Source organism: Pteropus alecto, unplaced genomic scaffold (assembly GCF_000325575.1).
Source record: "Pteropus alecto unplaced genomic scaffold, ASM32557v1 scaffold37, whole genome shotgun sequence".
Taxonomy (NCBI): Eukaryota; Metazoa; Chordata; class Mammalia; order Chiroptera; family Pteropodidae; genus Pteropus; species Pteropus alecto.
This window is the reverse complement of record NW_006440605.1, coordinates 667,433-695,216: the sequence shown is the minus strand read 5'-3', so window position 1 is coordinate 695,216 and position 27,784 is coordinate 667,433. Positions and strand designations below refer to the sequence as shown.

At 57.1% G+C, this 27,784-nt stretch overlaps 1 protein-coding gene across 4 annotated transcripts; it reads left to right on the top strand.

Moving 5' to 3' along the window:
* Window positions 1–159: 159 nt before the first annotated feature.
* Window positions 160–27,784, top strand: EVI5L (ecotropic viral integration site 5 like). Of its 4 annotated transcripts, XM_006917229.3 has the most exons (20): window positions 162–394; window positions 9,369–9,552; window positions 10,794–10,983; window positions 11,425–11,649; window positions 11,764–11,838; window positions 12,509–12,634; window positions 13,989–14,132; window positions 14,284–14,373; window positions 15,524–15,621; window positions 15,705–15,765; window positions 19,656–19,709; window positions 20,541–20,573; window positions 21,629–21,769; window positions 23,519–23,647; window positions 25,222–25,362; window positions 25,457–25,612; window positions 25,713–25,859; window positions 25,943–26,038; window positions 26,122–26,217; window positions 26,369–27,784. In XM_006917229.3, the coding sequence occupies exons 2-20, from the start codon at window positions 9,401–9,403 to the stop codon at window positions 26,645–26,647; spliced, it is 2,433 nt and encodes an 810-aa protein (XP_006917291.1). In that variant the 5' UTR covers window positions 162–394; window positions 9,369–9,400; the 3' UTR covers window positions 26,648–27,784. The 4 variants fall into 4 exon arrangements, with proteins under 4 accessions (XP_024906303.1, XP_006917291.1, XP_024906304.1 ...); XM_025050535.1 differs by lacking the exon at window positions 14,284–14,373 and having other exon boundaries at window positions 160–394; XM_025050536.1 differs by lacking the exon at window positions 25,457–25,612.

Genomic DNA, 27,784 nt, shown 5'->3' with positions numbered 1-27,784 from the left:
CGTCTTGATTTTTCCCTCAGCTGGGCTGTTATGGAGCTGGAGGACCCATGTCTATTCAGCTTTCTGGGTGGCATTGGCTCTTTCCGCCCATCCCGCCCGTCCCACCCGCCCCCATCACTGCTCTTGCCCTCAGGTCCAACCTGTGGGTTCCCTTGGGCTTCTGTGGTCGACTGAGGGTGGTTTGGAAGGAACTGCAGATGGCTTGGCCCTGGCACAGGGATGAGGCAAGACAGAGAGGAGAGCAGATCACAGAAGTGGCGAGCTGGCATGCCCGGGACTGCAGAGAGCAAAGAAGAGTCACAGGTCCTGTCCATGCGGGATCCAGATCAGCCCAATGCTAGCACTGCCTGTCTGGGCTCCCTGGAGCGACATAAGCATGCCTAGAAAACCACAGGTAAATAGGACCAGGCCACTTTGTGGAGAGTCACCAGTGGATTCTGGGTGGCCTGGGGAAAAAAAGCACACCTTGACTTGGGGCCTCAACTTCTCCGTCTGGAAAATGGGCAGGATGAATTCTTAGAACAATAGTTTGTATTGCAGGGAAGCCAGTGAGTTTAGGATGTGGCTTTGACTGTCCCCTGGGCACTGTTTGGAAGGGGTCAGTGGAATCTAGGGGGGCAGTCGCCCATCTACGGGTACTAGCAGAATCACCAGCCACCCTGGTCCCCTGGCTGTAATTAGTTGACGACTTACTAGATAATGGCCAGCTCCGTAACCGAGCTGCCCCGCAGGAAGCTGGCTTGAATCAGGGCTGAGAGATCATCTGTTGTGTTGGGGGACAGAGGGAAGTAGGCTTACTGGCAATGCCCACACCCGGTGTGGACCTCTGAGGCTGGGTATAGAGAGGTTTGTTCTGCCCACTTGCTGAAGGGAGGAATGAAGGAAAAGACTCCTGAAGGTCACGAGGCACACAGGAAGCAAACTCCACAGCCTCCCCAGTGTGGGACTCTGTGCAGATGCAATGGGGTCGGAACACTCCCCAGGAGAGAAGGCTCCCAGGGAGAGCTTGTGAACAGTATCAATGCGCTTTTACCCTAGACTGGGGTACAGGTCTCTGTCTTTGTATATGTGCTTAGATAGGTGCAGGGGCCAAGGGGGAATGTGATCTCAACTTCTTCGTGCAGAATATAGATGCTGATTATTCTGGGGAAACCCCATCACGTACCAAGAATTGAGTCAGTTGCTGGGGTCTGAAAGGATGTCAGAGGTGGTCCCTACTCTGCATCTAAAGACCCTCTCAATGTCATGAGACAAGAGCTGGGACCAGTAGTGCATAATGATCAGGCCCATGCCACATGCCACGTGCTAGGCTCTGTGCCAGGCACCATTTACATAGTATCTCATTTAATCCTCCAGACAGCCTGGAGGAACTGGGATTCCAACACCTTGTCCTTACCAGCACGTCCTGCCGCCTGCCGTGTAGAAGCACGAGAAGAATTATGTACAGCATGCTGCTGCGGGAGCACAGGAAAGGGCCCTGCGCATTTCTGGGGTGTCAGGGGAGGCGGAGCAGGGATGACGTATGGGGCGTTCCCGGCAGCCGGAGTGCTTGGACAGAGGCCCAGGAAACAGGAGCAAGTGCGGTGCATTCAGGGAAGCATGCCTCTTTTTATGGGCTTCATCCTGTGAGCCTTCATGTCCCAAAGATGATCCACAGGGCACACACCGTGGACACTCCCTGGCCATAGCGATTCATAGTTGGAAGAACTCTGAAAGGCAGCAAACGCCGCCCCGCCCGGGGAAGTCTGCAGCACACATGCTCTAGAAGCCAAATGGAGGAAGTGGAACGAGGGAGGTTGGTTAGGAGATCTAGCCCCCCAGGTCCAAGGAAGAGACTGACCCCTTCCAGGGAGATTTCCAAGACCCTGTTGGCAAAAGTCGCCTGCACTTTTCTTCCATTCCTCAGCGTGCCGGATGTGTTTGTGAGATTGTTTCATTGAGGTCCATCTCCCACATAGGCCCAAGCATCCCATGAGGGCAGGGTGCATGTCCGCTTAAGGTTGGGTCCCAGGAGAGTCTAGGGCATGTAGCAGATGTTCAGTAAATGCTTGGTTGGTTTTAGAAGCTGACCGTCATCCCCACTCACCCGCTTTTGATAGAGCCTGGAGCTCTTTGGCAGAAAGAAGTTCATCAGTCAGCCTTGGAGAGTTTCCAAAGGCAGGGCGGACCCACCTCACCCCCCGCCCCAGGTCCAGTGAGCTTTTGTAGCCGGAAGGATACCATCTTGGCCTTGAAGAGCCAAGAACCTTTGCAAAATGGTGCGTCTCTTATTTACCTCCTGTCCCTGGAAGGCTTATGAGGGCTTTACTTTTGTTCCTTTGTCATCCTCAGGGACACTAAGATATAGAGAAATGAGGTATTTGCCAGGAATTAACTTGTTTTGGTGGCAGAAAGTAAGCTGTTTACAGGGTAGTAAACATTTTTTTTTAAGATCAGAAGGGACTCCACAGGTAGTAATGGTCTGCTCCTCAGATTTTAGCCTGAAGGTATCTGCTGAGGCTGCAATTATTACCAATAAAGGTGATTATCGTTTTACTGAGTTTAATCTTTAAACAGAGTCCCCTCATAAGGGGCAGGCCTACTGAGGAGGGGAGCTTTGTTGATTCCACAAATATTGGGTGCCTGATGGTGTGCTAGATCCTTGGGGTCCAGTAGTGGACTGGATGGCCCCTGCTCTCACAGAACTTTCTGCCCAGCAGGGAGTAAATATTATAGGTCAGTTCCTGTCCCAAACAGTTGACAAGCTTTCGCTCAGGTATTCCTCCCAACAAAACCTGTGAGGTAGGTACTCTCATTAGCCCTGTTTCCAAATGAGGAAACTGAGACAAAGCGCATCATACCCAAGATCACAGACAGAAGGTGGTAGAGGAGGGATTTGAACTCAGGCTGTGAAGTCCTCACGAGAAGCCGAGGGACCTGGGATCAGTTAGCCACAAACAGCTGTGATACATGGATGTGGAGACACCCAGAGTAGCACGGAGGAGCTAGAGGAGGGCATGCAGTGGCCTCTGAATTCCAACTGCTGTCCTCGTTACCTGAGGGGCAGCTGACCCATAGTTGCCTCCTCCTTGCCAAGATAAAGGACTCAAGATGCCAGGCCATTTTCCCCAGAGTTGGAGCCAGGCAGGACCATGGTGGTCTGCTGTGCAAATGGGGCCACCTGGCATCTTTCAAGGCTTCAGATTCGGAAGTGATTCCGTGTTCCCATAATCATTAGAGGTGGAGGATCAGAAGCCAGTGAGAGGGGAGGGAGCCAAAATTAAAGGAAACTTGAGGCTTTTATTCCTGCCTCTGAAAATACCGAGCTCTGAAACATGGCACGTACACACTCGCTCGCTCTCCCTGTTGAAAAATAATGACTGCCATTTACTGAGTGCCCATTATACTTGGTGCTTCGCGTACATTATTTCTAAAGTAAAAGAATGCAGAGAGAGTGGCGGCAAAGGCTCAGGAGTCAGAAATCCAAGTTCAAATTCTTCCCCTGTGGCCTAGTTGAGGGACCCTATGACTTACCTTCTGCTCACAGTGGCACATCTGCGTTAGAGTTGTCCTTTATGTTTCTGTCTGTACTGGTATAGAATCTTTTTTCAATTTTTAAAGTAGATTTTATTTTTTAGAACAGTTTTTGATTTACAGAAAAATTGAGAAGATTGTGCAGAGAGTTCCAGCAGACCCCACACCCAGTTTCCCCTATCAGTAACATCTCAGGTTAGTCTGGTACCTTCGTTATAATTAATTGACTGATATTGATACATTATTTCAGATACATTGATACATTTATTCAGATCTCCTTAGTTTTTCCCTAATATCCTTTTTCTGTTCCAGAACACTATCCTGGACCTCACATGACATTTTATCATCATGTCTGCTTAGGCTCCTCCTGGCTTAAGACAGTTTCTCAGGCTTTCCTTGTTTTTGATGACCTTGACAGTTTTGAGGAAGACTGGTCAGGGATTTTCTAAAATGTCCCCTAACCGGGGTTTGTCACACGTTTTTCTCATAGTTAAACTGGGGTGATGTGTTTTGGGGAGAAAGTGCACTTTTCATCCCATCATGTCAAGGGCACATGCTCTCAACATGACTTAGCACTGTTAGTGTCGACCTTGACCACCTGGCTTGGCAGCACAGAAATTTCATCTTTGTTCTTTCAGCAGACATTTATTGAGCACCTAACAAAACGCCAGCTTCTGTGTTAGAGGCTTGGCACAGAGAATTAAGAAGATGGGCCCGTGCACACAGAATGTTTATGATGGAGCACAGCACGCAGGCGTGTACAGAAGACATTGCCATAGAACGTGTCCTGGGCTAGGTTTTTTCAGGGAGAGAGAGGTGAGCCAGGACACTGGAGGTGGGTGGTTGGCAGGAAAGATTTCACAGAAAAAAAACTACTCAAACCAGGTCTTGGAGAATGCCTTTCCAGTCAGAGGGAATAGCACGTGCGAAGGTACAGGCAGCTACGGGGATATGCTCCTGGTGGGCTGAGCGTGATGGGGCTGGGATGCTGAAGGAAGCGAGGCTTTCAGGGCTGTGTACACTATGCAAAAACATTTGGGTTCCATGTCGCAGTAGGGAGTGGTGAACGGGTTTGGGGCGAGTGCCAGGAGCGTGGCCCCAGGCCCGGCCTGGGTGGCAGCATTGTTGACACAGGTAGGCCCACCTGTAGCAGAACGGGCCAGCTTTAGTCAGGAGAGAGCTGACTGGGAGGAGCACCCCCACACTGGGGGCTGGGAGGGCTTTCCTGAAATGTAAGCCCGGTCTGGCTCCTCCTCGGTCCACAAGGGCCCTGCAGGGTTTGGCCCCTGCAGAACCATCTAGTCACTTCTGGAGTTGGACCTACCCCTCCCCACTGCTTCTGTACCAGGTTTCTCTGCCAGCCCACCCCATTCCTAATCTTCCTTTTAACTGAGGTCTAATTTACATAACACAAAATCTGTCCTTCTAAAGCGAACAATTCAGTGGGTCTTAGTATGTTCACAACACAGTGCAGCGGTCACCTCTGTCGAACTCCATAACACTCTGCTACCCCAAAAAGAAGTCCTGTGAGCAATTTCTCCCCCCATGTCTCCCACCACCACCCCCACCCCCGCCCCCAGCAACCACTGATTGCCTTTTATCTCTAAGGATTTACCTGTTCTGGACATTTCGTATAAATAGAATCATATCGCGTCTGGTCTTTTATGTGTGTGACTTCTTTCACTCTGCATTGTGTCTTCGAGGTTCATCTGTGCTGTAGCACATGTCAGAGCTCCCTTCTTTTGTAAGGCTGAATAATACTCCATTTTGTGGATGGACCACATTTTATGTATCCGTTTTTCTGTCGACGGACACTTGGGTTGTTTCCACTTGTTGGCTATTGTGAATAATGCTGCTATGAACAGTCGTGTACGAGTTCTCGCATGGATGTATGTCTTCCATTCTCTTGGGTAGATACCTAGGCATGGAATTGCTGGGGCACGTGGTAATTCTGTTGTTTCACTTTTGAGGAACCGCCAGACTGTTTACTCTGCTACCTAATCTTTTATTCCAAGCATTTCTTTCCATCCGTAGTGGACAATTTGGATGACCATTTCTTGATCTCTTCCCTCTGTATGCTCCGGGTGGGCAGAGGCTGCATCTCTTTGCCCACCAGCCTTCAGCCCTCAGCATGGTGCCTGGCACCTGGTAGGCATCCAGTAAATACTGGTAGGTGGTCAGGTGGGTTCAATTCCTCAAATATTTCTAGACCCTTAGGTCGTACCGGGTTCAGCGGGGGACACCGCAGTGGTAGGGACCCAGAGAGTGTGATTCCCACCCTGGCGGGGGGTCCGATGGAGATGTTCGGGAGCCAGTTGGCGATCTTGGCTGGTGACTGGGAAAAAGGAAATGCTGGAGATGGATGTGTCACAATCGCCGACGTACATTTGATCATTTAAGCCATGAAAGCGAGATTACCAATGGCGTGAGGGACAAGGGCCAAGGCAGTGCCTGCAGAGGAAGAGGCGCCATGCAGGAGGCCGAGAAGCCCTGGGAGAGAGGCAGGAGACCTAGATCTAAGGGGACTTCAAGAAGAGAAGATATGACCAGCAGTGTCCAAACACACCTGAGAGGGAGAAGGAGAAAGAGATGGGAGACGTCGGGCATCTGGACCTTTCTGTCCCCACGCCCCTACACCCAGCTCACCCCTAGACCAGAGCGGGTCTCTTCCCACCCTTCTGGCTTGGCACAGCTTCTTAAGCATGGGTCGCCCGGCGTGGGCATGGTGGATGGCAATGCCGGCAGTGGCAAGGTTAGGTGACCCACTGCCCACTCTGCAGGGGCCAGGACCCCGCTTTGGGTGGCTGAGGTAGAGCAGAGGCAAAAGGCATTGAAGTTGGGGACATTGGGACTGGGACCCCAGACCTAGAGGGGACCCATGTGTGGATCTCAGAGGTGGTTGCCCCTCAGAGCTCAAGGGGACCTGCCGTGTGTCTGCATCTCTGTGCCCATCCAGCAAGGGAGGAATGGGTGCTGCAGATGGGGTCTCGTCACCTCGTTCCACTCCAGGTACCGTGCCTAGCATAGCGACTGGCCCTCACGCGGCCCTCGGTGCCAGGGAAGGAATGGTTGAGCCAGTAAGAGTCATGGTGCCCTGGAGAGAAAGGCAGGACAGCAGCAAGCCAGTGTCCAGCCCAGACTACTCAGTCACGAGGGTGGCGAGGTCTGGTCATTGCAGAAAGTATGCATGTGTGTGCGTGCAAAACAATGTACATGGGTGTGTATGAGTGGGAGATGGTGTGTGAATGTGCGTGTCTGCACTTGTGTGTATCCACATGTATATCCAGGTGTGTGTATGGGTGTGAGATTGTGTGTGTGTATCTGCCTGTATGAGTGTGAATAAGTATGTGTGTCTGTATGTCTGAGTGTGTGCGTGCATGCGTGCGTTTATCAGGAGAATGGCTTCCAGGGCCAGGCAGTGTTTAGAGATTCTGGGGATGAGCCAAGAGAAAGTTCTTGAGGGGCCAGAAGTTTCTGCCTCTCACACTGCAAATTTCAGCCTTGTGTACTGAGTCAATTTTATTTCCTGTGTGAAATACACATTAATATATGAGAACTAACCAAACATGCTCGCTAGTGGATGACCCCTGTTTTTTTTTTTAATCAGAAACCCAGAGCTAAACCATTTTCTTGGACTCTTTGGGGAGGGGGCAGGCCAACGCAATCTGAGGCTGAGGTCCCCTGGTCTCTGCAAGGAGAGAGTGTCCCCAGGCTATGGCCCTGGTCACATGTGGTCTCTTTCTCTGAGGCTCCCACTGCTCCTCAAATCCAGCTGTGCTTCTGAGGGTCTGATCCTCACCTCCACCACCTCCCCACCTCCCATCTCTGAAGCTGGGAAACTCATGCGGCCTCCCCTGCCCCTCCCTGCCCAGAGAGATCCTCCCAGCTCAGCACTTCTTGTCCACAGCCCGTCAGCCCTGGCCAGCTAGACTTTGACTGCAGGAGGCCCTGGAGCAGCCCCCACTGTGCCTCTCTCAGGAATGATTAACTCCTGGCTAGGTGTTGCATGCGGCTTGGTCTTTGGAGCAGGTGGTCCCTGGCCAGCTGGGCAGTGGGAGCAAAAGTTCTTCTGGTTCTGCCAGGAGATGCCACCTAGAATGTGTACCACTCACCGAAAGCCAGAGCCTTGGGCACCCAACAGACTTGGGGAGCCCGCAAGAGCCAGAGGCAGAACCAGTGGCCCTAGGAGTCACAGAGTCCTGGGGAGAGAGAGTTCTGCCCCCCCACCCGCCCCCATGAAGTGAAAGAATGACAGGGCAGCATAAGTGAAGGATACTAAAATCAAGCACATGGCCAAGGTCAAGGCCAGCTAACTTCTGAGCCCTTGAGTATTGTCTAGAGGCTGAGCTCGGGCTGCAAGAAGGTGTCCAGTGACCTGAGGGTAGCCAGGCAAGTGTGAAGGGGTCTGCTGTCATCCTGTCACTATCCCCCTGCTGCCTAGGGGACCAGTTCCTTCCTCTCCAGGAACTGGGCAAGGTCCCCTATGCAAGCTGAGCTATCAGAGCCAGATCAAGTAGGGTCCGAGGGCACCTAGGGGACCCCTGGTACAGAGCATGTAGGGGAGTGGGTGAGCATGAAGTGGCAGTAGGGGGAGCAGGAGTTTCTTCCTGCCTCCATGACCCTAGGGATCCCTATTTTCTTAGACCCTTAGCACTAGCCTGGGCTCACCAGAAACAATGTGACTGAGCGGAAAGAATACTGTCCCCAGCCCCTAGTAGCCTTCCCTTTCTTAGCCTTTCTTGACACCTAGAACCTTCCACCAGGGTGATGCCAATCCCTGCAGGTATCCTGCACCAGGCATAGCAGAACCCCAGAGCCCTGGTTCCCAGGTAGCCCTCGGCCCTGGCCCCAGCATAGGTAACAATGGCTGGCGTTTATGGAGTAATCATGAAGTGTCAGGCATAGTTCTTAAACGTCATGTGCAGAAGCATGCTCAGTTCTCATAGTCACCCTCTGAGGTCAGTCCTGTATGATCGATCCTCAGTCTGTGGAGACTCAGAGAAGCCAAGTGACAGGGCCAAGGCTACACAGTTGGTCAAGGGAGTGCCATACTTTAAGCACAGGTCCATTTGGGTATGGTGCTGAGCTGCCTCTCATGAGGCTGGTAGAAGGCGAGAGGCCAGAGTCCTGGGAGCCCCCAGGAGGGTGGGGCCAGCCCATCCCCAAGAAGAATAGGAGAGATGACCTGCCACCTGCCTGGCACATGGCAGGCCAAGATCAGGATACCCGTAAGAGCCTGAGGCTCTCATTCCGTGTCTGCCCAGCTTTCCAGCACTTTGACGCGTCCCCGGCTTCCCAGCCCAGAGGGAGTCAACTCTTCTGGCCATTGGCAGTGCCAGACAATTAATTGCTTCTATCTGTGCCAGCAACCCACTTTGGTTGATGAGACAGGGAAGGTCAGTTTCTTGAGGCAGGCCTCCCAAGGCAGACCATAGCAGAGGACAGAGACCAAGGCTGTCAGGAAGGGCTGCCAAGGCAGGGGCTCCTACACCCCAAGGTCCCAGCAAGGGCCCTGAGTGACAAGACCTTTGGCCTCAGGCCCTACTGAAGACCCAGAAGTATGGAGTCAAGCCTTGGCCTTCATGCCCAGGGACAACAGGACAGCTTGGGCCCTGGCATGGTCCAGGCATCTGGACTACACGAGCAGGGATCCCAGAAGCCAGTGTCTGGAGTAGAAAGCACTGGCGTGGCCATCAGCTGGACTGGGGTGTGTGGGGATGAGGGGTGCACCGAATGGACAGACCAGAGGTGGGGAGCCCAGCGTGAGGAAATGTCCCCAGGTAAGCAGCAGACTCAGCTGGCCCAGAGCCAAACCCTGTACCCCAATGCTGACCACATGTGTCTCTGGCCCCCAGACAGAGCTGTGACCTGGCACCACTAGCAGCCAATGAGCCTGCCCACCATGGCAAGCCCCACTCTGAGCCCTGACTCCTCGTCTCAAGAGGCCTTGTCAGCCCCCACCTGCTCCCCCACCTCTGACTCTGAGAACCTCAGCCCTGATGAGCTGGAGCTGCTGGCCAAGCTCGAAGAGCAGAACCGGTGAGTTGGGGTCTGGGGGATGGGGAGGGGGTACCAGGGTACTGCCTGAGTCCCAAACAGAAGTTGCTGGGTGCCCCTCACACTCAGAGAGGAGCCCAGCCCTGGGCAAAGTGATGGCTCCCAGCAGGAACAACGGACGTCTTGAACCCTCCTAACCCTGGGTGAATAGACAGTTCCCCATGCAGAAGGAGACCGTGGGTTCTAGAAGTGGAGTGAATTGTGAACATGGCCGCGATTCTCAAGCCTTTGTCAGATGGAGGAGGAAAGCCCCCCATGCTGGAGTCAGCCTTCCCTACTTTTTCCTCCCCTTCTCCCCTTGTTTAAAAATGTAGGATTATTGTCATTCAGCCATGGCGAGGTCAGCACATCAGGAGAGGACTGCCGTCAGAAAGACAGTTTGTTACTCAGTCTCCTAGAAGCAGGAGGCAGGGCTGCCATGCAGGGCCACACAGGAAGGCACCAGGGTCAGTCAGGAGGCAGGGGGAGCCCGGGGGAATGCGGGCAAGACCTCTCTTGTGGTTTCTGAGGGAACGAGTGGGAAGCAGGCCTGGAATTGGCTAGATTGAATAATTTCAGCATTTTCTGGGGTATATGGGCTGGCCCTAGTTGTCTGGCTCCTGGTCCTGGGGTGATCAGGACAGAGAGATAGTGGCCCTGAGTATGAGAGCCTGATAACAGAGGTGGTGGGTTTGTGGGTTCTGGGTTGGTTGATTTGCCCCTGGAAGGAGCACTGTCAGGTGAGTCCTTAACGCTCTCTGGGAGTTAGCTGGGCTTGGGAGGGGCAGGCCCTCCAGAGTCAGTGAGGCCCCAGCTGTCAAGAGCATCAGAAACCCAGGGTTTATACAGCCGCTCGCTAGCTGGGCGCCTCTCTGCGCCTTGTCTGTAAAGCGTGGATCTTAACAAAACCTGCCCTCCAGGGTTGGTACAAGTCTCAGTGAGCTAACCCACATGCTTCTCAGCCCCGTGCTGGGCACAGAATGGGACAAACAAATGGCAACCTCTCCAGGGGCTCAGGGAAACAGACCATGACTCAGAGAGGTTAGGGCACTGGCCAAGGTCACTCATCAAATACCACACAGTGAGAACATCTTAGACCCAATCCCTGGTGGCCTCTAGAACCCCCAGGAGGAGGGGCCGGGCTCCCCAGCAGCCCCCTGTCCCGAGGAAGTCACTGGAGCCCAGGGACCTGGGCAGGAGACGCCTGCAGCCTGGACCCACACCCACCGGCCCTTCCTGCCTAGGCTCCTGGAGGCCGACTCCAAGTCCATGCGCTCCATGAATGGCTCCCGGCGGAACAGCGGCTCCTCGCTGGTGTCCAGCTCCTCAGCCTCCTCCAACCTGAGCCACCTGGAGGAGGACACGTGGATCCTGTGGGGCCGGATCGCCAACGAGTGGGAAGAGTGGCGGCGCAGGAAAGAGAAGCTACTTAAGGTGGCGGGGTGGTGGGGCTGGGCGGGTGGCCAGGGGCCAACGGGCAGACAGTGGGCGGTGGGCCTGGTCACTCGGCCACCGGACAGCAGCAATGAGGTCTGCCAAGGGCCAGAGCATGGACAAAGAGGCAGAAGTGGAGATGTGCAGGCACTTTCGGGGGCCTTGCCAGGGCAGGGGGAGGGGAGAGAGTGTGGGTGGGACTGGCTAGGCAACTGGCTGTCACACTGACATCTCAGGGACACATTTATTTCCTGCCCCACTGTGTTCTGTGACAGACCGGGGGCAGTGCATTAAGCAGTGTGAACTCCGTCTGCAGTGCAGAGGCTCAGCCACCTGTGTGGCATGGGCAAGCCCTGTCTCAGGGGCTGGACTAGGTGGCCGTGGGGAGATTACACTGGAATGGCATCCAGCCTGGCGTCCCGCTCCCTACCCCGTCCCCAGGAGCTGATCCGCAAAGGCATACCACACCACTTCCGGGCCATTGTGTGGCAGCTCCTGTGCAGCGCCACAGACATGCCAGTCAAGAACCAGTACTCGGAGCTGCTCAAGATGTCCTCGCCATGTGAGAAGCTGATCCGCAGGGACATTGCCCGCACCTACCCGGAGCATGAGTTCTTCAAGGGCCAGGACAGCCTGGGCCAGGAGGTCCTCTTCAATGTCATGAAGGTGAGGCCCCCACCGCCCAGGCCCTCCAGCCCTACATGAAGGAGCACAGTCTTCATCAGCCCGTTGTCACTGGGCCTGGCAGGACCGCGCCCTGACACCCACGCTCCCTTGCAGGCATACTCCCTGGTGGACCGGGAGGTGGGCTACTGCCAAGGCAGCGCCTTCATCGTGGGCCTGCTCCTCATGCAGGTAGGTGGCCAGGGGCCAGGCTCATGGCAGGGGCCAGCCCACCCAGGTTCTGCTTCCAGGAAGCAGACAAAAACAGAGTTCCCCTCATCCAGTCAGAGCCTCCCTTTCCATCCACCTACGACCTCTGACAGTCCCTGGGCCAGACCCCCAGCGGGTGGGCACAGAGGGGCTGACTGCCTGTCCTGTCCACTGTACCGTCCAGGGGCTGGAGAGACAGGTGATCCTACTCAGTCACCTCCCAGGTTTGGACAGGGAACTCCGGCGGGGGCTTAGGCCAGCCAGTGTGGCGTTTATGGGGCTGGAGGTTTGGTCCAGAGAATCCAGCAGGCTTAGGAAGAGAACAGAGACGCTTGGAGCGGACCAGAGGGATCCCGACTGTGGGCTCAGCAGGTGGTCAGACCTGTAGCTCAAGTCTCAGTTCCACTGTTCCCCACCAGGCGGCCTTCGGCAGGTGACTTCTCCCTCAGGAGTCCCGTCAGTAAATAAAGGTGACAATGTTTATCAGAGCTTTATTGTGAGAATCGGAGCAGCCCACGTAGTCTGCGTTCAATAAACATAAATGGAACAGAAACAGGCCAAGCACCGTACTCTGGGGCCATGAGAAGAACAGCGAGCACCCCCTCCCACCCCGCCCACACTCACAGCCCCCCACCTGCCTGCCCCTTCCCAGATGCCCGAGGAGGAAGCCTTCTGCGTGTTCGTGCGGCTGATGCAGGAGTACCGCCTGCGGGAGCTCTTCAAGCCCAGCATGGCTGAGCTGGGGCTCTGCATCTATCAGTTCGAGTACATGCTGCAGGTGAGCGGGCACCACCACCCTCTCCGCAGCCCACACCTGTGGCCGCTAACCCAGGCCATCCCAGTGGGTCTCTGACTGAAAATTCCAGGACTGAGAAATCGAGTCCAGATACCCCAGCTCGGAAAGGGGCTCTAGTGGCACTGCCCCCAAGCACATTTTGAGGGACAGGGCAGGGCCAGCCACTTACGGTGGGGGCTCCTGAGAGTTCGGGGCTCCCAGAGCTTGAGGGCAGAGGGGTCAGGCTTGCTCTCCTCAGACACACCCACTGCCTCCTCCCTGTCTGCTCCCGGGGTGGCGGAAGGAGGGAAAGTGTTGTCTGCCTGCCTTTGATGATTACAAGAGTTGAGCTGCAGACTTCTGTGTTTATAAATAGCAGCCCCCGCAGGGCCCTCTCCTGGCTGGCAGACAGAGCTGAGTGTGCATGCAAGCGCGTGCGCACACACACTCATACACGCACGCACGCACCTCGGCCTGCTCTGGAAGCCTGTCACAGGTGGGACTGTGCAGCTCTGTGCAGCAGTGGGCAGGGGGACAGGAAGAGGGCCCTGGGACACACCTAGTCATAAAAGCCTCACAGCTCAGGCCTAGTGGACTGGGAGGTACTGTTGCTCGAGGGGACCTAATAGTGCCAGCAAGCAGGGGACCCCGGCCTACAGAGAAGCAGCCCCACCCCAGGCTAGGTAGCTAAGAGCTCCCACAGCAAAGTAGCCGGATGGCACCAGGGAGCCCCTCGGTCCTGGAGGAAGCCTGGGGCAGGCAGGGGTGGGAGGGAACCACCCGAGTCCCTTTCCCCAGCGAAGGACAGCCAGGGGGCTCTAATGCCTTCTCTAGCCTATTTCCCCAATTTCTGTCACTTTTAGGCAGCCTGAAGTTCAGGCCAGACAGGCATTCCCTGAGCATTGCTGGGCACAGAGTATTGTGCGGGGGGCTGTGGGGAGATACGCTGATGGGCATGTAACGGTATACAGGGTGAGCTGCAATGGATTCATGCCATGACCCACCTCTCACTCTCTGGGTGACCTTGGGGAGTTATGTAAACCCACCCCAAGCCTCAAAAGCTCCTCACTGGGCCAGTCATGAAGATCCCAGTACCTGCGAGCTGCTGCTACTTCTGCCACCCCTGCCTGTGTCCCCACTTTGCGCTACTCAGAGCCCTGGATGCTTCATCCTCAAACACAGTGCTGAGGGCACACAGAAGAATGGAGCCAAGGGCTGCTCGGGGCAGATCAGGGAAGGCTTCCCGGAGGCAGGGGTGCTGAAGCCTAGCACTTCCAGGTGGAGGGAGCCTGTGGGCATGGACAGCTGTGCCTAGAGCTGTCCTCACTGTGCCGGGTTTCCTCCCCCTACCCCTCAGGAGCAGCTCCCGGACCTGAACACCCACTTCCGATCCCAGAGCTTCCACACATCCATGTACGCCTCGTCCTGGTTCCTCACACTCTTCCTGACCACCTTCCCACTGCCTGTCGCCACCCGTGTCTTCGACATTTTCATGTATGAGGTCAGGACCCCTAACACCCCTTCCTCTTCTGGAGGCCCCACACTGGAAACAAATCCCAGCCCGGCCGTGGAAGGGTCAGGGCTTGGGGAGGGATACGAGAGCTCCCTGGGAGAGCAGGACCAGAGATACACTGTCACTGCTGCCTTCGCAGGGCCTGGAGATTGTGTTCCGGGTGGGCCTCGCCCTGCTGCAGGTGAACCAGATGGAGCTGATGCAGCTGGACATGGAGGGCATGTCCCAGGTGGGCCAGGGGCCCAGGGCAGGCTGGGATTGCTCCCCCGCCCCCACCGGGGCAAGGGTACCTGGGCATGCGAAGCTCCTGGGAGATGGGGGAGGGTCTGGACTTACTGAGCACTCTGATCCTTTCCCATCCCCTATGGCCCCTGAGGCTTCCCTGAAGGACTAGGGTGGGCCCGAGAAGCCTCAGGCTCTGCCAGACACAGTCCAAGGCCAGCAGCCTGACAGCGAGAAGAGAGGAAGGCCCAGGCCCTGGGAAGGCCCATCCCCCCCTCTCCTGCCCCCAGCTCCGTGTCACCCAAAGCCTATGTAGGAAATAGTTATATTAGCAAACACGAGGCCTTGGGTGTGGTTTCAGCAAGGGCACAGGAGGGAGTGATCTGGGCGCCTCTCTGGCCCACCCTGCCCTAGCTGCCCTGCCTGCTGAAGAAGAGGCCAGCCAGCTTCTCACTGCCATGTCCCCACCATGCAGGCCCCTGCCCCCTCCCAGCATTCTCCAGCTGGTGCTTCAGGGAAGAATGCACAAAGGCCACGGTTGTGTCCACGAACACGGGCGTCCATTGTCCTCAGCTGCCAGAGGGGGCCGGCTGGGCTGGGGAGTGGGAGCCAGGCTGGACCCAACCCACAGCAAGCTGTGTCCATTGGTGGCTTACACTTAACCCTTTGCAGAGGCCCAGGGGCCCTGGGGGAGAAGGTGGACCACAGGGGTCTTCCCTCCAGCTTGCTCCTGGCCACCCCAATTCCGCAACCTCTTCAGTCTCTTCTCACTGCCCTGGGGCACAGCAGGCCTCCCCCTTCCTCCTTGAAGGTCCCCTGTGTTTCGACCCCACCTCTACCGCATCCCCAGCCTTCGTCCTCACCAGCTCCCCCAGCCTGCTTTCCCCCTACAAACTGAAGTCCTGGCTGCAGGCAGCTTCTCCTCCCTGATTCCTACTTCTCACACTCATTCGCTCGCTCCACAGACAGTGACGGAGCTCCCACAACAGGCAGGCCAGGCACTGTGCCGGGTACATGGTGAAATCCCAGGCAGACCAGCTCCCACTCTCCCTCCTGGAGCACCCAGGCCTTCCTCCAGGGTGGCAGGGCGCAGCAGGGGCCGGGGCAGTCCCCCAAAGTCAGGGCCCGCATGTCAGTGGTCGCCTGTGTCCCCACAGTACTTCCAGAGAGTGATCCCCCATCAGTTCGACAGCTGCCCAGACAAGCTGATCCTCAAAGCTTACCAGGTCAAGTACAACCCCAAGAAAATGAAGAGGTCAGTACCGGGCAGCCAGGGTGCTGGCGGAAAAGGGGTCCCCAAAGGTGGGACGGTGACCATGTCAGCCCTCTCCTCCGCAGACTCGAGAAGGAGTATGCAGCCATGAAGAGTAAGGAGATGGAGGAGCAGATCGAGATCAAAGTGAGTCCCAGGGGAGAGGGGACAGAATGGGGAGGTCCTTGGCAGTGTCCCTACCAACTCAAGAGGCAAGTGGCCACTAGGGGGCGGCCCTGCCCAACACACACTGCATACCAGACTATGCTTAGGCTAGGAGGGGTTGTCCCTCTGCCCAGCTGTCCCTTCGCTCACCACCAGACCAGCGTGTGAGTGAGGGTCCACCTGGTGTTGGGGACACAGCAGTGGACAAGGTGGACCTGCCCTTGTGGGGCTCCTGTTACAGTGGGGAGACGATCAGTGAACGAGTAAGTATAGAGTATGGACTCTAGAAAGTACTCTGGATAAAATGTACAGAGGAATATGGCTGCAGGTTCAGGAAGCCAAGTACTAAAAGCCTGAGCAGCAGCAGGCCCAAAAGTTTCGGGGAACATCAGGAGGCTATCCTCAATGGTGGGAGTCCTGAGGTCAAGGGCAAGGGGGGAGTCCCGAAGGCAGGCACGGGCCAGATGCCAGGGTGTATAGGCCAGGTTACAGCAATCACCCAGAGTCCCTTGTTCTCCTGGTGCCTGGCCCACTGGCCCTACTAGGTCTGGGGGTGCGGTTCTGTCACTAACTCCAATATGTGGGTTTTTCCCCACACCACCAAGCAATTGTCTACCACCAGCTGGATGTCCTACAATTCAGCTCAGTTCCAACACAGTCTACCTGGAGACAAGGTCGGATCCCACAGGTTAAGGGCTCAGCCCACAAGACTGCCACCCCCGTCCTTCAGAAGCCAGGCTCAAGTCCAGGTTATCACCTGTGCTTCAGAGGTTCTCATGACCCCCTCCTCGGGTTTGATTAATTTGCTAGAGCAGCTCACAGAACTCAGAGAAACAGTTTACTCACTAGATCACTGGTTTATTATCAAAGGTGTAACTGAAGAAGAGTCAGATGGAAGAGATGCGTAGGGCCAGGTACGGGGAAGGGGCGCGGAGCTGCCATGTCCTCGCCGTGTGCACCATGCTCACGGCACCTCCGACTGTTCACAACCCAGAAGCTCTCCGAAGCGTGTCCTGTGGGTTTTCATGGAAGTTTCATTGCTTCCATGACTGATTATATCATTGGCCGTCTGCCGCTGATTCGACCTCCAACCCCTCTCCCCTTCCCAGAGGTCTCGGTGAAAATGAAAGTTCCAACTCTCCGACACATGGTTGAATCCCCTGGCAACCAGCCCCAACCTTAGATGACCAAGGGGCTTTCCAAAAGTCACCTCATTAAAATAACAAAAGACACCTTTATCCCTCGGCTCACTTAGGAAATTCCCAGGGTTTTAGGAGCTCTGTGCCAGTACTGGTTGGAAGACCAAATGTGTCTTTCTTACTATAAATCACAATATCACAGAGGGTTTCCTAGCACGCAGCCTCTGAACCCAGACTTCCCTCCCTCTCCTCCCTTCAGCTTTCATCCCTCCACATGTGATTTTAGTTATTTATTCAACAAACATTTATTGAGGACCTACAGTGTTCCAGTCACGGCAGAGACTGAGGGCCCCCCAGTCCAGTGGGGGTGGGGAGACAGACACGAACACAAATCCAAGCACAGCCTGGCTCTGTCCTCTTCGGGGGCAGAGTCCTACAGTGTCTGGGATTGGAGCCCCACAGACCAGCTGTGTGACCCAGGAAGGTGAATTCACCTCTCTGAGTCTCAGCATTTCCTTCTGCAGAATGGGAATGACACTTGTTCAAATTATTATCATCGTCACTACTGCCACCATCGTCATCATCCCCACCTCCTCTAGAAAGGCAGAGGCAGAACCCAGATTACAATCCAGGTCTCCTGCCACCCATACCTGAGGAGGAAAGAGAGCATCATTGTCCTGGCCCTGTTTGTAGGTTTTCCAGGAATAGTTTTGTGTCCTGAATCTTTAAGCATCTCTCCTTCTCAGGAATAGCAACCTGACTGATGTACCAGTCCAAGTGTGCGTGTGTACATGTGTACGTGCGTGTGTGTGTGTGTGTCTTGCTCATACGCAGACAAGGGCCTGCTCCCATCAGGTCCAGCAGTAGGTAGGTACAAAGCAGACCCTCGGGCCACATGCTCAGCTTGGAAATTTCCCACAAGAGGAGCCTGAGCACCCACAGGCCCTAAAGGATTCAGGCAGGTGCCTTCTCACCTGGCCCTGCCCTTTGCTCTTTCAACTTTAGCGTGTTTTAAAATGTACCTGGGATTTGTTGTAATCAGGTACGGTAAGCTGACTGACACAGAGACAGCTGCCTTTGAGAGAAGAGTTTTTTACTCACAGTTCCCAAGAGGTGGGGCACACAAGGCCATGCCGGGCCACATGGGGCAGCAGCAAGGCCGGGTCAGGAGGCAGAGGGATTGAGGGGGAAGCGGGTGGGGGTTGGAGGGCCAGAGCATTTCTTGTGGTTTTCAAGGGAAGGAGTGGGTAAGCGGGATGGACAAATTTGAGCAAGTTTAAGATTGACTAGTTTGAGTAACTTCGGGGGCTCTGGGCTATAGGAGTGGTCTCTAGTTGTCCTAGGGAAATATTGGCTTGGCATGTGAGAGTTAGTGGTGGGGGGTGGGCGGAGGAGACGCTCTGGATTGGCTGGTTTGCATGTAGAAGGCCCTTGGCAGGCAGGTTGTTTACTATCCAGGAATTAGCTAGTCCTGGGAGGGGCAGTCTCTTCAGGATTAGCAAGGCCTCAGGATGTCAAAGGATCAAAAATACACAAAAAATGTTTTAAAGTTTGACAGGTACTTAGACCGCTGTAGTTCTTGTTCTTCATTTTTCCCTTCTCCCTTCTCCCCTCTCTCCTTTTCCCTTTGGAGTACGCAAGCGAGAAGTGACTTGTTGGTCAGGCACATCCAGCTCCTCCAAGGATGGCTGTGCTTGTGCCAAAGAGAGGTCAGAGCAACCCAGGGGTCAGGGGTCAGGGAACAAACTCTGGATTCCAGATCACTGTGAGGAGCAGAGACCTGTGCGTGGAACAATTCTGACTCCAGTGAGCTGGGAAGCTCAGGCAAAATACTGCCCCACTCTGACTCAGTTTCCCCGCCCATGACATGGGTCAATGGCCATCAATCAAATCTGACCAAGTTGCTTCCTGGGAATATTCTGGATGTTTCCATCACCTTTTTCTCCCTGGAAGAAACCAGGAAATGTTCTGTGTGATCCACAGGGGGGCAGGACCCTCTCTAATCTGCTGATCGAAACTATTTGTGTACCTTCTCCTTAACGGTGCACAGGTAGAGACCAAATACAAGGCACATGTAAACCTCACCTGCTTCCCAAGAGACGGTGGGAACCTGAAACCACAAATATCTAACCAGAATCCGCCAGTGTGGGATGGAAGACAAAAGCAGGGCAGACCACCTGCAGACCTACAGCATGGGGGAAGCGATGACTGTTGGGTACAGCTTTCGTGGGTCACAGACATGTAGTTGTCGAGCTGAAGGAAACGTGTGTTCAGCAAGACACCCTCCCCTGGACCAAGCTCAGAGGAGTTTGTCCCCTGAGAATTGAACCCTGGGGCAAAGCAGTGAGCGGAGGCGGGGGGCAGGGGGGGGGCAGGGCTGTCTGACAGCAGCTTCCCCCAAAATGAGGCCTCTGCCCTGTGGGAGGCAGACAGGCCCAAACGTGGGCAGAAACAGATGCCTAAGGACAGCATGGGTGCTGGCCACCCTCCCCCACACGCACAGTGCGTATCCATAAAAGCACTCACGTTATTTTTACTGAACCAAGGTTTGTTTTTAAAAAGAAATCTAATGGCCCATTCCGAATGGCCCTGTTTTCTGGAATCACTGACCCAGAACATAAGCTGCTGGCTCCGTCCTGCCTGGAGTGGCCTGGCCCCTCAGGGGACAGACCTCTGTGTGTTCAGGAGAAGTAGGAGGCAGGATCTAACATGCTGTCCCCTCTCCCCACATAGAGGCTTCGGACTGAGAACCGGCTCCTGAAACAGCGGATTGAGACCCTGGAGAAGGTGAGGGGTGTGGCCACCAGCCTGTGGCACCAAACCCTCCAGGTCTGAGAAGGACCCAGTAGCCAGAGGGCCAGCCAGCCCCCTGTCCTGGTTCCTGCTTCCCACCATGAACCCCACTGGAATTTGAGCTACCATATAATCAGGCCTGTGGGGAAACAGCTTGGGGCTAGGGTTTGAGTTATAACCCTGTTAACTGCAAACACCTCGATCCATCTGTGTCTGGTGCCCTCTGGGGCTGCCTGGGTGGGGAGGAGGTAGGACTGCTGCTTTGACTGAAGTGGCCAGAACTGGGCCACAAGGCACCCACCCTGCAATTTGGAAGCCTTGCTCTCAAAAGAAAGATGGGAGTGGACAAGGAGGGAGCCACCAGCTCCATGGTTGGGTGCCACAACCTTGACCCTGGCCCCAAACTTATTTTTAAACATGGGAGTACAGGTGGGGGGGCCCCACTTCTTTCCTGCTCCACCCTCATTCCACAGGATTTTATTGCCCTTGCCCGAAAACCTACATTCTTGTTCAGCCTCCAAATGAAACTTGCTGAGTTTTCCCAGCTGACCCCAGCCCGGCTGGCCCTGGACGGGGCAGCCACGGGCACCCCCACCTCCCTGCTCACAGACTCCTCTCCTGGAAGGAGCTGGCTCTGGCTTTGATCTTCCTTCGGGTCCTCTCCTGCTGGTTCTCTGGTTCTCTGGTTCTCTGGTCTCACTCCTGTGTCCCCTGCTTCTAGAGATAGTCCACTGCATTAGTGACAAGTGATTCTTGTCTGTCTCTCCCCCTCTCCTGTCCTGCGCCTTCGCTCTGCCTCCTCCCCCTGTCGCTGGGAACCCGTAGGAGAGCGCTGCTCTGGCTGATAGGTTAATCCAGGTACTGTAGCTTTTCGTCTCACTCTCCCACTTCCTTCTGGTCTCCACACATGACAGCCAGTAACTGCCTCTTCCCTGGCTGCTGCCATCCCGGGGCCATGCATGGGGGTGGCTGGGGACCGCTTCTCAGGGGAGACAGAGGTGTCCCTCCAGGGGAAGGGAGTGTGCATGTGCAAATGTGGGTGTGTCTGTGAGTGTACGTACATGCGCATGGACACAGCTTCCTCCCTCCAGGGGACACAGGTGGGGACCCAGGAGGACTCACGACCCTTAGGGTGCATCAGCAACAGGCCTTAGTGTGTGCACGCATTGAGCACCCCCACCACACACACACACACACACACACACACACACACACACACCGCCCGTTCTGGCCCCTCACGCTTCTCTCTGCTCTTACCTGCAAGGCCTGCCATCTTCTCCCGCTACTCTGCTTGTGCTGTTGCCTCATCTTGAATGGCTTTATCTGGAAGCTTCTGCCTGCCACCTGGTGGCTCTGAGCCTGGAACGAGGGGCCCACATTGGGTGGGGTGAGGGAGATGATGCTGGGGGGTAGATCTGGCAGGTGGAGGACCCAGGGTCCAGGACTGGAAAAGGCAGAGTGTATTCCACCTCCTAACCCAGCCTGGAGGAACCAGCCCTCAGCGCCCCCAGGCCCCCACCCTCGCCAGCAGAGCCAGGCCTCTGGCGTGCCCTCATTTCTAGACATGTTTCTCCTCTCCTGGACAGAGGCCAAGAGCCAGAAGCTGGGAGGTTACAGCTGTCCACTGCCCTGGGGCTCTGTTTTTCACTTATGCCTCACAGAGACTGGGCCGGGTATGGCAAGATGTCTTCCTCCAGGCTCCTCCCGGTGTCCTGTACCTGCCTGCCCCCATCCACATCCCCATGCCCCTTGGGGCTACCCATCCCAGGCTCTGAGTGCCAGAGGCTGCTGCGCCCCTCTCCCACACTGCCTCTGCCCTCTCTGGGCCTTCCTCTGAGGTGGGCTTGAGGCAGGCTTTGGGGTGTGCACAGAGGGTCACGCCCCCCCCACGCCCCCCGCCTCACTGTGCTCAGGGGCAAGTGACACGGGCTCAGGAGGCCGAGGAGAACTACGTCATCAAGCGAGAGTTGGCGGTGGTGAGGCAGCAGTGCAGCTCAGCTGCGGAGGACCTGCAGAAGGCGCAGAGCACCATCCGGCAGCTGCAGGAGCAGAAGGTACCCGGCCGAGTGGGCGGGGCCGCTGTGGGTAGGCCACGCCTCCGCCTCCCACCCTCTGCCACGCCCAGCTGTTGTCGGAGCTCCTGAGGAACTGGCTGGGGACACGCCTTCCAGTTTCTAACTGGGCATGGGGGGAGCACTCAGAGCCGAAAGCAGATTCTCCCCCAGCCCCACGGCATCTATTAGCCCCAGATTCGGGCAGAAGGTGAGGGTTAGGGGGAGAATCCTGCGGTTTCCATGTTTCCACCACCCTCTGGGGTGCTTGGCCTGCCATTGAGAGCAAGACGGTCGACCTCCTCTACCTCTGGTCTCAGTGTGGAACCAGCCCGTCCCTGCAGGTGCCCCTCTTTGTCACAGGCATGTGGCCTTGACACATGGGCCTGGCCTCTCTGAGATCTACAGAGCTGTTGGGCTTCCCCAAGGGCCTGCCATGCAGGGTAGGAGCTAGGACGAAAGACAATGCAGGGGCTCCCTCCCCCAGTGCCCAGGACTTTGCCCTCAGAGGACTCTGGGTCTCTGAGGTGCATGGGTCTGGTCTGTGCCGACTCCTCTGGGCTGGCGGGGTGGCGGTTGAGGGGGCAGTGCCATTCTCTTGTGGGGTCATGAACTCAGTGGTGGGAGGTCCCGTGGCTAGAACACTGTGCAAAGAATCTGCTCCCAGAGGGGGCTTTTGGAACCTTCCTTTGGCTCTACCTAGCAGGCTGCCTTTCTTATCTGATGACCTGCCAGCAGTTGTAGCCCCCAAGCTCAGCGTGCAGGGGTGTGCACATGCCCTGGAGCTGCAGGGAAAGATGCTGTAGGCATCCCAGACCCCTGCAGTCCAGGCCTGAACCCAGCAGAGACTGGCGGTGAGATGGGGTCCCTGATCTGGAGAAAACACAAATGCTCAAGAAATAATGGGGCAAGAGAAGGAAGAGTCGTTTGCTCAGGGTAGGGCCCAAAGCCCATCTGGGCAAAGGGAGGGCCACTGGCACCCGTGTATCTCAGAGACCCAAAGTGGTCGACGGCAGCAAGCAGGCCTGGGCAGCTGGGCAGGGGACCAGTGGAGAAGGGGGTGGTGGCCTGCGATGCTGGGGCAACCTCCCTGAGAACTGCCCCACCAGGCCACCACAGCAGTGAGATGGGGAACCTGCTCTGGCCCCAGGGGCTTTCCTTATCCACCAGCCAGGTCTTCTTTATTGGGCCCGGATGGCACCTGTCTGAGAAGTCTCAGCACAGAGCAAGAAAGTACCCAAGCAAACTTTCCCCATCCTTTCCTGTTTTGAAATGGTGGAGAGAAGAGAGATGAAATAACAGGGGCAAGAGTGCCGAAGCCCTGAGCACAGCCCTGCCCCACCCCCGCCCCTACCACGTGGCTGGGCCGCAGACCACACAGCAGGAAGAGTGCCTTGGAGAGTCCATCCTCCACCCCCACCCCAGCAATCCTGGGAACCAGCCATTGGCATCCCTTAGGAGTCATCCGGAGGCCATGAAGGTCCCCTTCGGAAGGTTTCCTGTGTATGGCTTTCCCAGGAAGGAGACTAGGCCGGGCCATCAGGGTCCCCATGATGGGGTTCAGCTTTCCTCCCACAAGGGCAGAAGGCATAGGAAGAAGATCCAGAGTTTTTCCTCACCCTCCTCTCTACGAGGAGCCTGAGCCCCTCTCCCAGCCCGGGGGCTCTGGGGGATAGGGACAAGGCCTGGGCTCATAGCCAGCTGGCAGGAAGGCTGCCCACCCTCCAGCTGAAGCCCTCCACCTGCCCTCAGGATAACCCACGCCTCACCGAGGACTTCGTGGCCCACCTGGAGACTGAACTGGAGCAGTCTCGGCTGCGTGAGACAGAGACGCTGGGGGCCCTTCGAGAGATGCAGGACAAGGTTCTAGACATGGAGAAGGTGCGACTGGGTGGGTGGGTGTTGGGGAAACTCTGAGAAAGGGAAGATGGGTGCTGCTTGCATTTAAGGGGGTACATGACCAAGCCTGAGCCAAAGAGAAGGGGCTGCCAGGGGTAACAGTGGGGGGCATCCTGGAATCAGGTCTCCTCGCCCCAGCACTCCCCGAAGAACCCAAGACTGCCTCCCCATAGTCTCCACAGGAGGCTCTGGGCAGGTGGGAAGTGGGCCCCTCACCCCTAGACCTCCCCAAGCCCTGGAGACAAGCACACACACACACATCAGGCACGCCCACTCTCATACACCAGGCACAATGTCAGCAGTGTGGTGGCTTTCTTGGGCTTCCTGGACAGCTTGTCCCACCTGTGTGTCCTTCCCAGGCCCTGGGTTCCAGGAGGGAAGGAGGAGGAAGGAAGGCCCAGCAGGGCTGCTCACCCACTCCCACCTCCATGGAGACATCACCTAGTGGGGTGACCAGGGGCCATCCTCTCCTGCCCTAGGCCTCCCGGGTCCCTCTCTAGCTGCTTTCACACTGACTCAGTACTGACGCAGCTTCCACGGAGCTGCCAGAAAAGGGCAGCAGGCCTCACTCACTCTGGCGGGAGCCTGTACTCTTGAGTGCTCCCAGGTGTCTCAGCCACAGCCTCGGTGGGGCCATTAGCCTCTCAGTCCCCGTCAGCCAGCCCAGATCTAGGTTTGCCTCTGCCTCCCTCAATACCAGAAGGAAATGTGCGCCCATTAGGTCAGCAGTCCCCAACCTTTTTGGCACCAAGGACCGGTAGTCCTATGAGAATCTAACACCTGATGATCTGAGGTGGAGCTGAGGCGGTGATGCTGGTGCTGGGGAGCGGCTGCAAACACAGATGAAGCTTTGCTCACTCGCCCGCTGCTCACTTCTTGCTACGTGACCCGGTCCCTAACAGGCCACGGACCGGTACCGGTTTATGGTCCAGGGGGTTGGGGACTCCTGCCTTAGAGCCTGCTGCCTCCTCCCCTGACTCCCAGATCCAAACAAGGGTCAGCGAGGTCCTAAGGTAGCAAGCTGGATTTTGGTCCAAGAGGCTGGAACACAGATCTCATCCCTGAGCCCTTGGGAGGCCAGGACAGGCCTAGGCTGGTCCTCAGTGGGTTCCCAGGAAGAGGGGCTGCCTGGGTGGGGGTGGGGGACAGGGTGCCGAAATCCAGTCTTCTCAGCTCCTGCTGGGGCAGGTCCTGGGTCTGGTCGTGGGTGCTGCAGGAGTGGGTCTCAGATTCCCTCACCCAGCCTGTCTGGTGTCCTTAGCAGTAACATTTATGGAGGCCCCACACTTTATGGGGTTCCTCTAAGCCAGTCCTGTGAGAGAGCAGGTGCTGTTCTTACAGCCATTTTACAGGCAAGGATCTGCAGCTGGGTCGGGAGACAAGGTCTGCGCCCCTCTGGTCTGGTCCGCCTTCCCAACATATCCAGGGTGCACCCTCTTCCAGCCAGGCTACCCAAGGTGGAGCCCAGAAGAAATAAGGGGTGGGGGCTCGGCCTATAGGAAGGGGTGCTGTAGCTGCCGGTTGCTCTGGGCTGTGAGCACTCCTGTCCCCCTCAGAGGAACAGCTCACTGCCTGATGAGAACAACGTGGCTCAGCTGCAGGAGGAGCTAAAGGCACTCAAGGTGCGGGAGAGCGAAGCGGTGGCCACGGCCCGGGAGCTGAAGCTGCAGCTGCAGGAGCTTTCAGACACCTGGCAGGTGAGGGCCTAGCCAGAGGACAGGAAGCAGTCGGGCAATCACGAAGTCTGCCGCCCTCGGGGCTCCTGGGCTGACCGCTGGCCTCTCCTGGCAGGCCCATCTGTCCCGCGGCGGCCGCTGGAAGGAGTCCCCGCGGAAGCTGGTCCTGGGCGAGCTGCAGGACGAGCTGATGAGCGTGCGTCTGCGCGAGGCCCAGGCTCTGGCCGAGGGCCGTGAGCTGCGGCAGCGCGTGGTGGAGCTTGAGACGCAGGTGGGCCGTGGACGCCGTCTCGAGGAGTGACTTGGTGTCCACCGTCAGCCCCTTGGCTAGGCCGTAACCCCTGCCCATCCGTCCTTTGTTCCTTCCCCAGGACCACATCCACCGCAACCTTCTGAACCGCGTGGAGGCAGAACGCGCGGCGCTGCAGGAGAAGCTGCAGTACTTGGCTGCGCAGAACAAGGGGCTGCAGACGCAGCTGAGTGAAAGCCGCCGCAAGCAGGCGGAAGCCGAGTGCAAGGTGCCCCCCTCCCGGGTCCCGCCTCCCCGCCCCCTGCCCCGCTCCGCCTCGCCCTTGACCCGCCCTCTCCCCCCTGCCCTCAGAGCAAGGAGGAGGTGATGGCCGTGCGCCTGCGGGAGGCTGACAGCATGGCGGCGGTGGCCGAGATGCGGCAGCGCATCGCGGAGTTGGAGATCCAGGTGAGCGGTTGGACCGGAGCGCGGGGGCAAGGGGATGCCCGGCCCGGGCTCTGCCTGACCCTCGTGCCCTGACCTGCCGGCAGAGGGAGGAGGGCCGCATCCAGGGCCAGCTGAACCATTCAGACTCATCGCAGTACATCCGTGAGCTCAAGGACCAGATCGAGGAGCTGAAGGCCGAGGTGAGCGCGGGAGGGGCCTGAGAGCCCTGTGTCCTTGGCCTGTGGACCGGGCGTCAGCGCCTGGGGTGCGGGAGAGGAGAGTGCCTGGCGGCCCAACTCCGTCCGCGGGCACGTGGGTCCACGCCCCCAGCGCACCGGTCCCCCGCCCCAGGTGCGGCTGCTGAAGGGCCCGCCGCCCTTCGAGGACCCGCTGGCCTTCGACGGGCTAGGCCTGGCGCGACACCTGGATGAGGACTCGCTGCCTTCGTCCGACGAGGAGCTGCTGGGCGTGGGCGTGGGCGCGGCGCTCCAGGATGCGCTCTACCCTCTGTCCCCGCGCGACGCGCGCTTCTTCCGCCGTTTGGAGCGGCCGGCCAAGGACAGCGAAGGCAGCTCTGACAGTGACGCTGACGAGCTGGCCGCGCCCTACAGCCAGGGCCTGGACAACTGAGGCCCTGCCAGTGAGCCCGGAGCCCGGGGGCCATCTTGGGGGAAGCTGGGGCCACACTTACCAAACTCCACGTCCTTGATGGTTGGCCCAGCCCGAGGGCAAGGCCCAGCGCTGCAGGGTGCAGAGATCAGAGCTGGAGCCTGAGGATCTCAGGGTCCCTCGGCAGGCCCACCCTCCCCAGCACTGTTTAACCGTCTTGGTCCGGACCCCTCCAGGCCCAGTTACTTGGAGGGTCTGCCCCTCTTAACAGCAAGGGCACGAGACACGAGAGGAACAGAGTTCCCAGGACTGGATGGCAGATAGCTCCCTCCTCCCGGCAGGCCTCCTTCTGGGACAAGGGTGGCCCTCCTGGGAAGGATCCAGGAACTGGAGGAGGCCTGAGGAAGAAAGGTCCACTCTGGGCTAGACGTCACCACCCCACAATGCCCCTGGGGACCCTTGGCTGCTAGGGACAGATGGTCAGGCTGAGCTTTCCTGCCTGGTGCAGGCCTCATGGCCCCTTCAGCAGAAACCAAAGTCCCCTCTACTGTGTGCAGGGCCACCTGAGGTATGTGTGGCAAATGCGAACCAGCCTGGGCCCAGGCAGTGTCTGTCTCTGCTTCTCGGGGGCCAGGGCAGCTGCAAGGAAGTCACAAGACCCCTGTCCCTAGCGCCCCACATCTTCCTCTGTGAAACACTCCCACAACCCCATCTTGGCCAGTGATGGAGGGGCTCCCCCACCCAGACTAGCCTCCTCTCCAGGGGGCCCCCAGTTTCTACTTCCCTTCCCTAGGTCCCCAGCACCACGCTCCAGCCAGAGGAGTGTCGTCCCCACGCCTCCCTCCTTGTGGTGGTCCCGTGGTCTCTGCAGAGTCAGAGCCAAGAACGGTGCCAAAGTCCAACGATGCCCCCCAGACTACTTCCCTCCCAGGGCCTCATGACCCTTGGGGCTGACAGTCTCAAGGCTCCTGGAGCCCGAGCAGCCTCACAAGCAGCCTCCCCTTCCCAGTCACCTGCTCCTCAGTGTTACAAAGCCTGGGGACCAGGGTGGGCATCACGGGGGTCTCCTACACTGCCCACCATCATTTTGCACACTGCCTGTTCACACTCCACATGTCACCCAGGCAGAGATGGAAAATAAAATGTATTTACACAGTC

Bases quoted from the DNA above. Each gene is read 5' to 3' on its own strand.
- EVI5L (XM_006917229.3), top strand. From the start codon at position 9,401: ATGAGCCTGCCCACCATGGCAAGCCCCACTCTGAGCCCTGACTCCTCG. The intron at 15,622-15,704 runs GTCAGTACCGGG...TCTCCTCCGCAG, and splicing joins AACCCCAAGAAAATGAAGAG to ACTCGAGAAGGAGTATGCAG. The intron at 25,363-25,456 runs GTGAGGGCCTAG...CTCTCCTGGCAG, and splicing joins AGCTTTCAGACACCTGGCAG to GCCCATCTGTCCCGCGGCGG.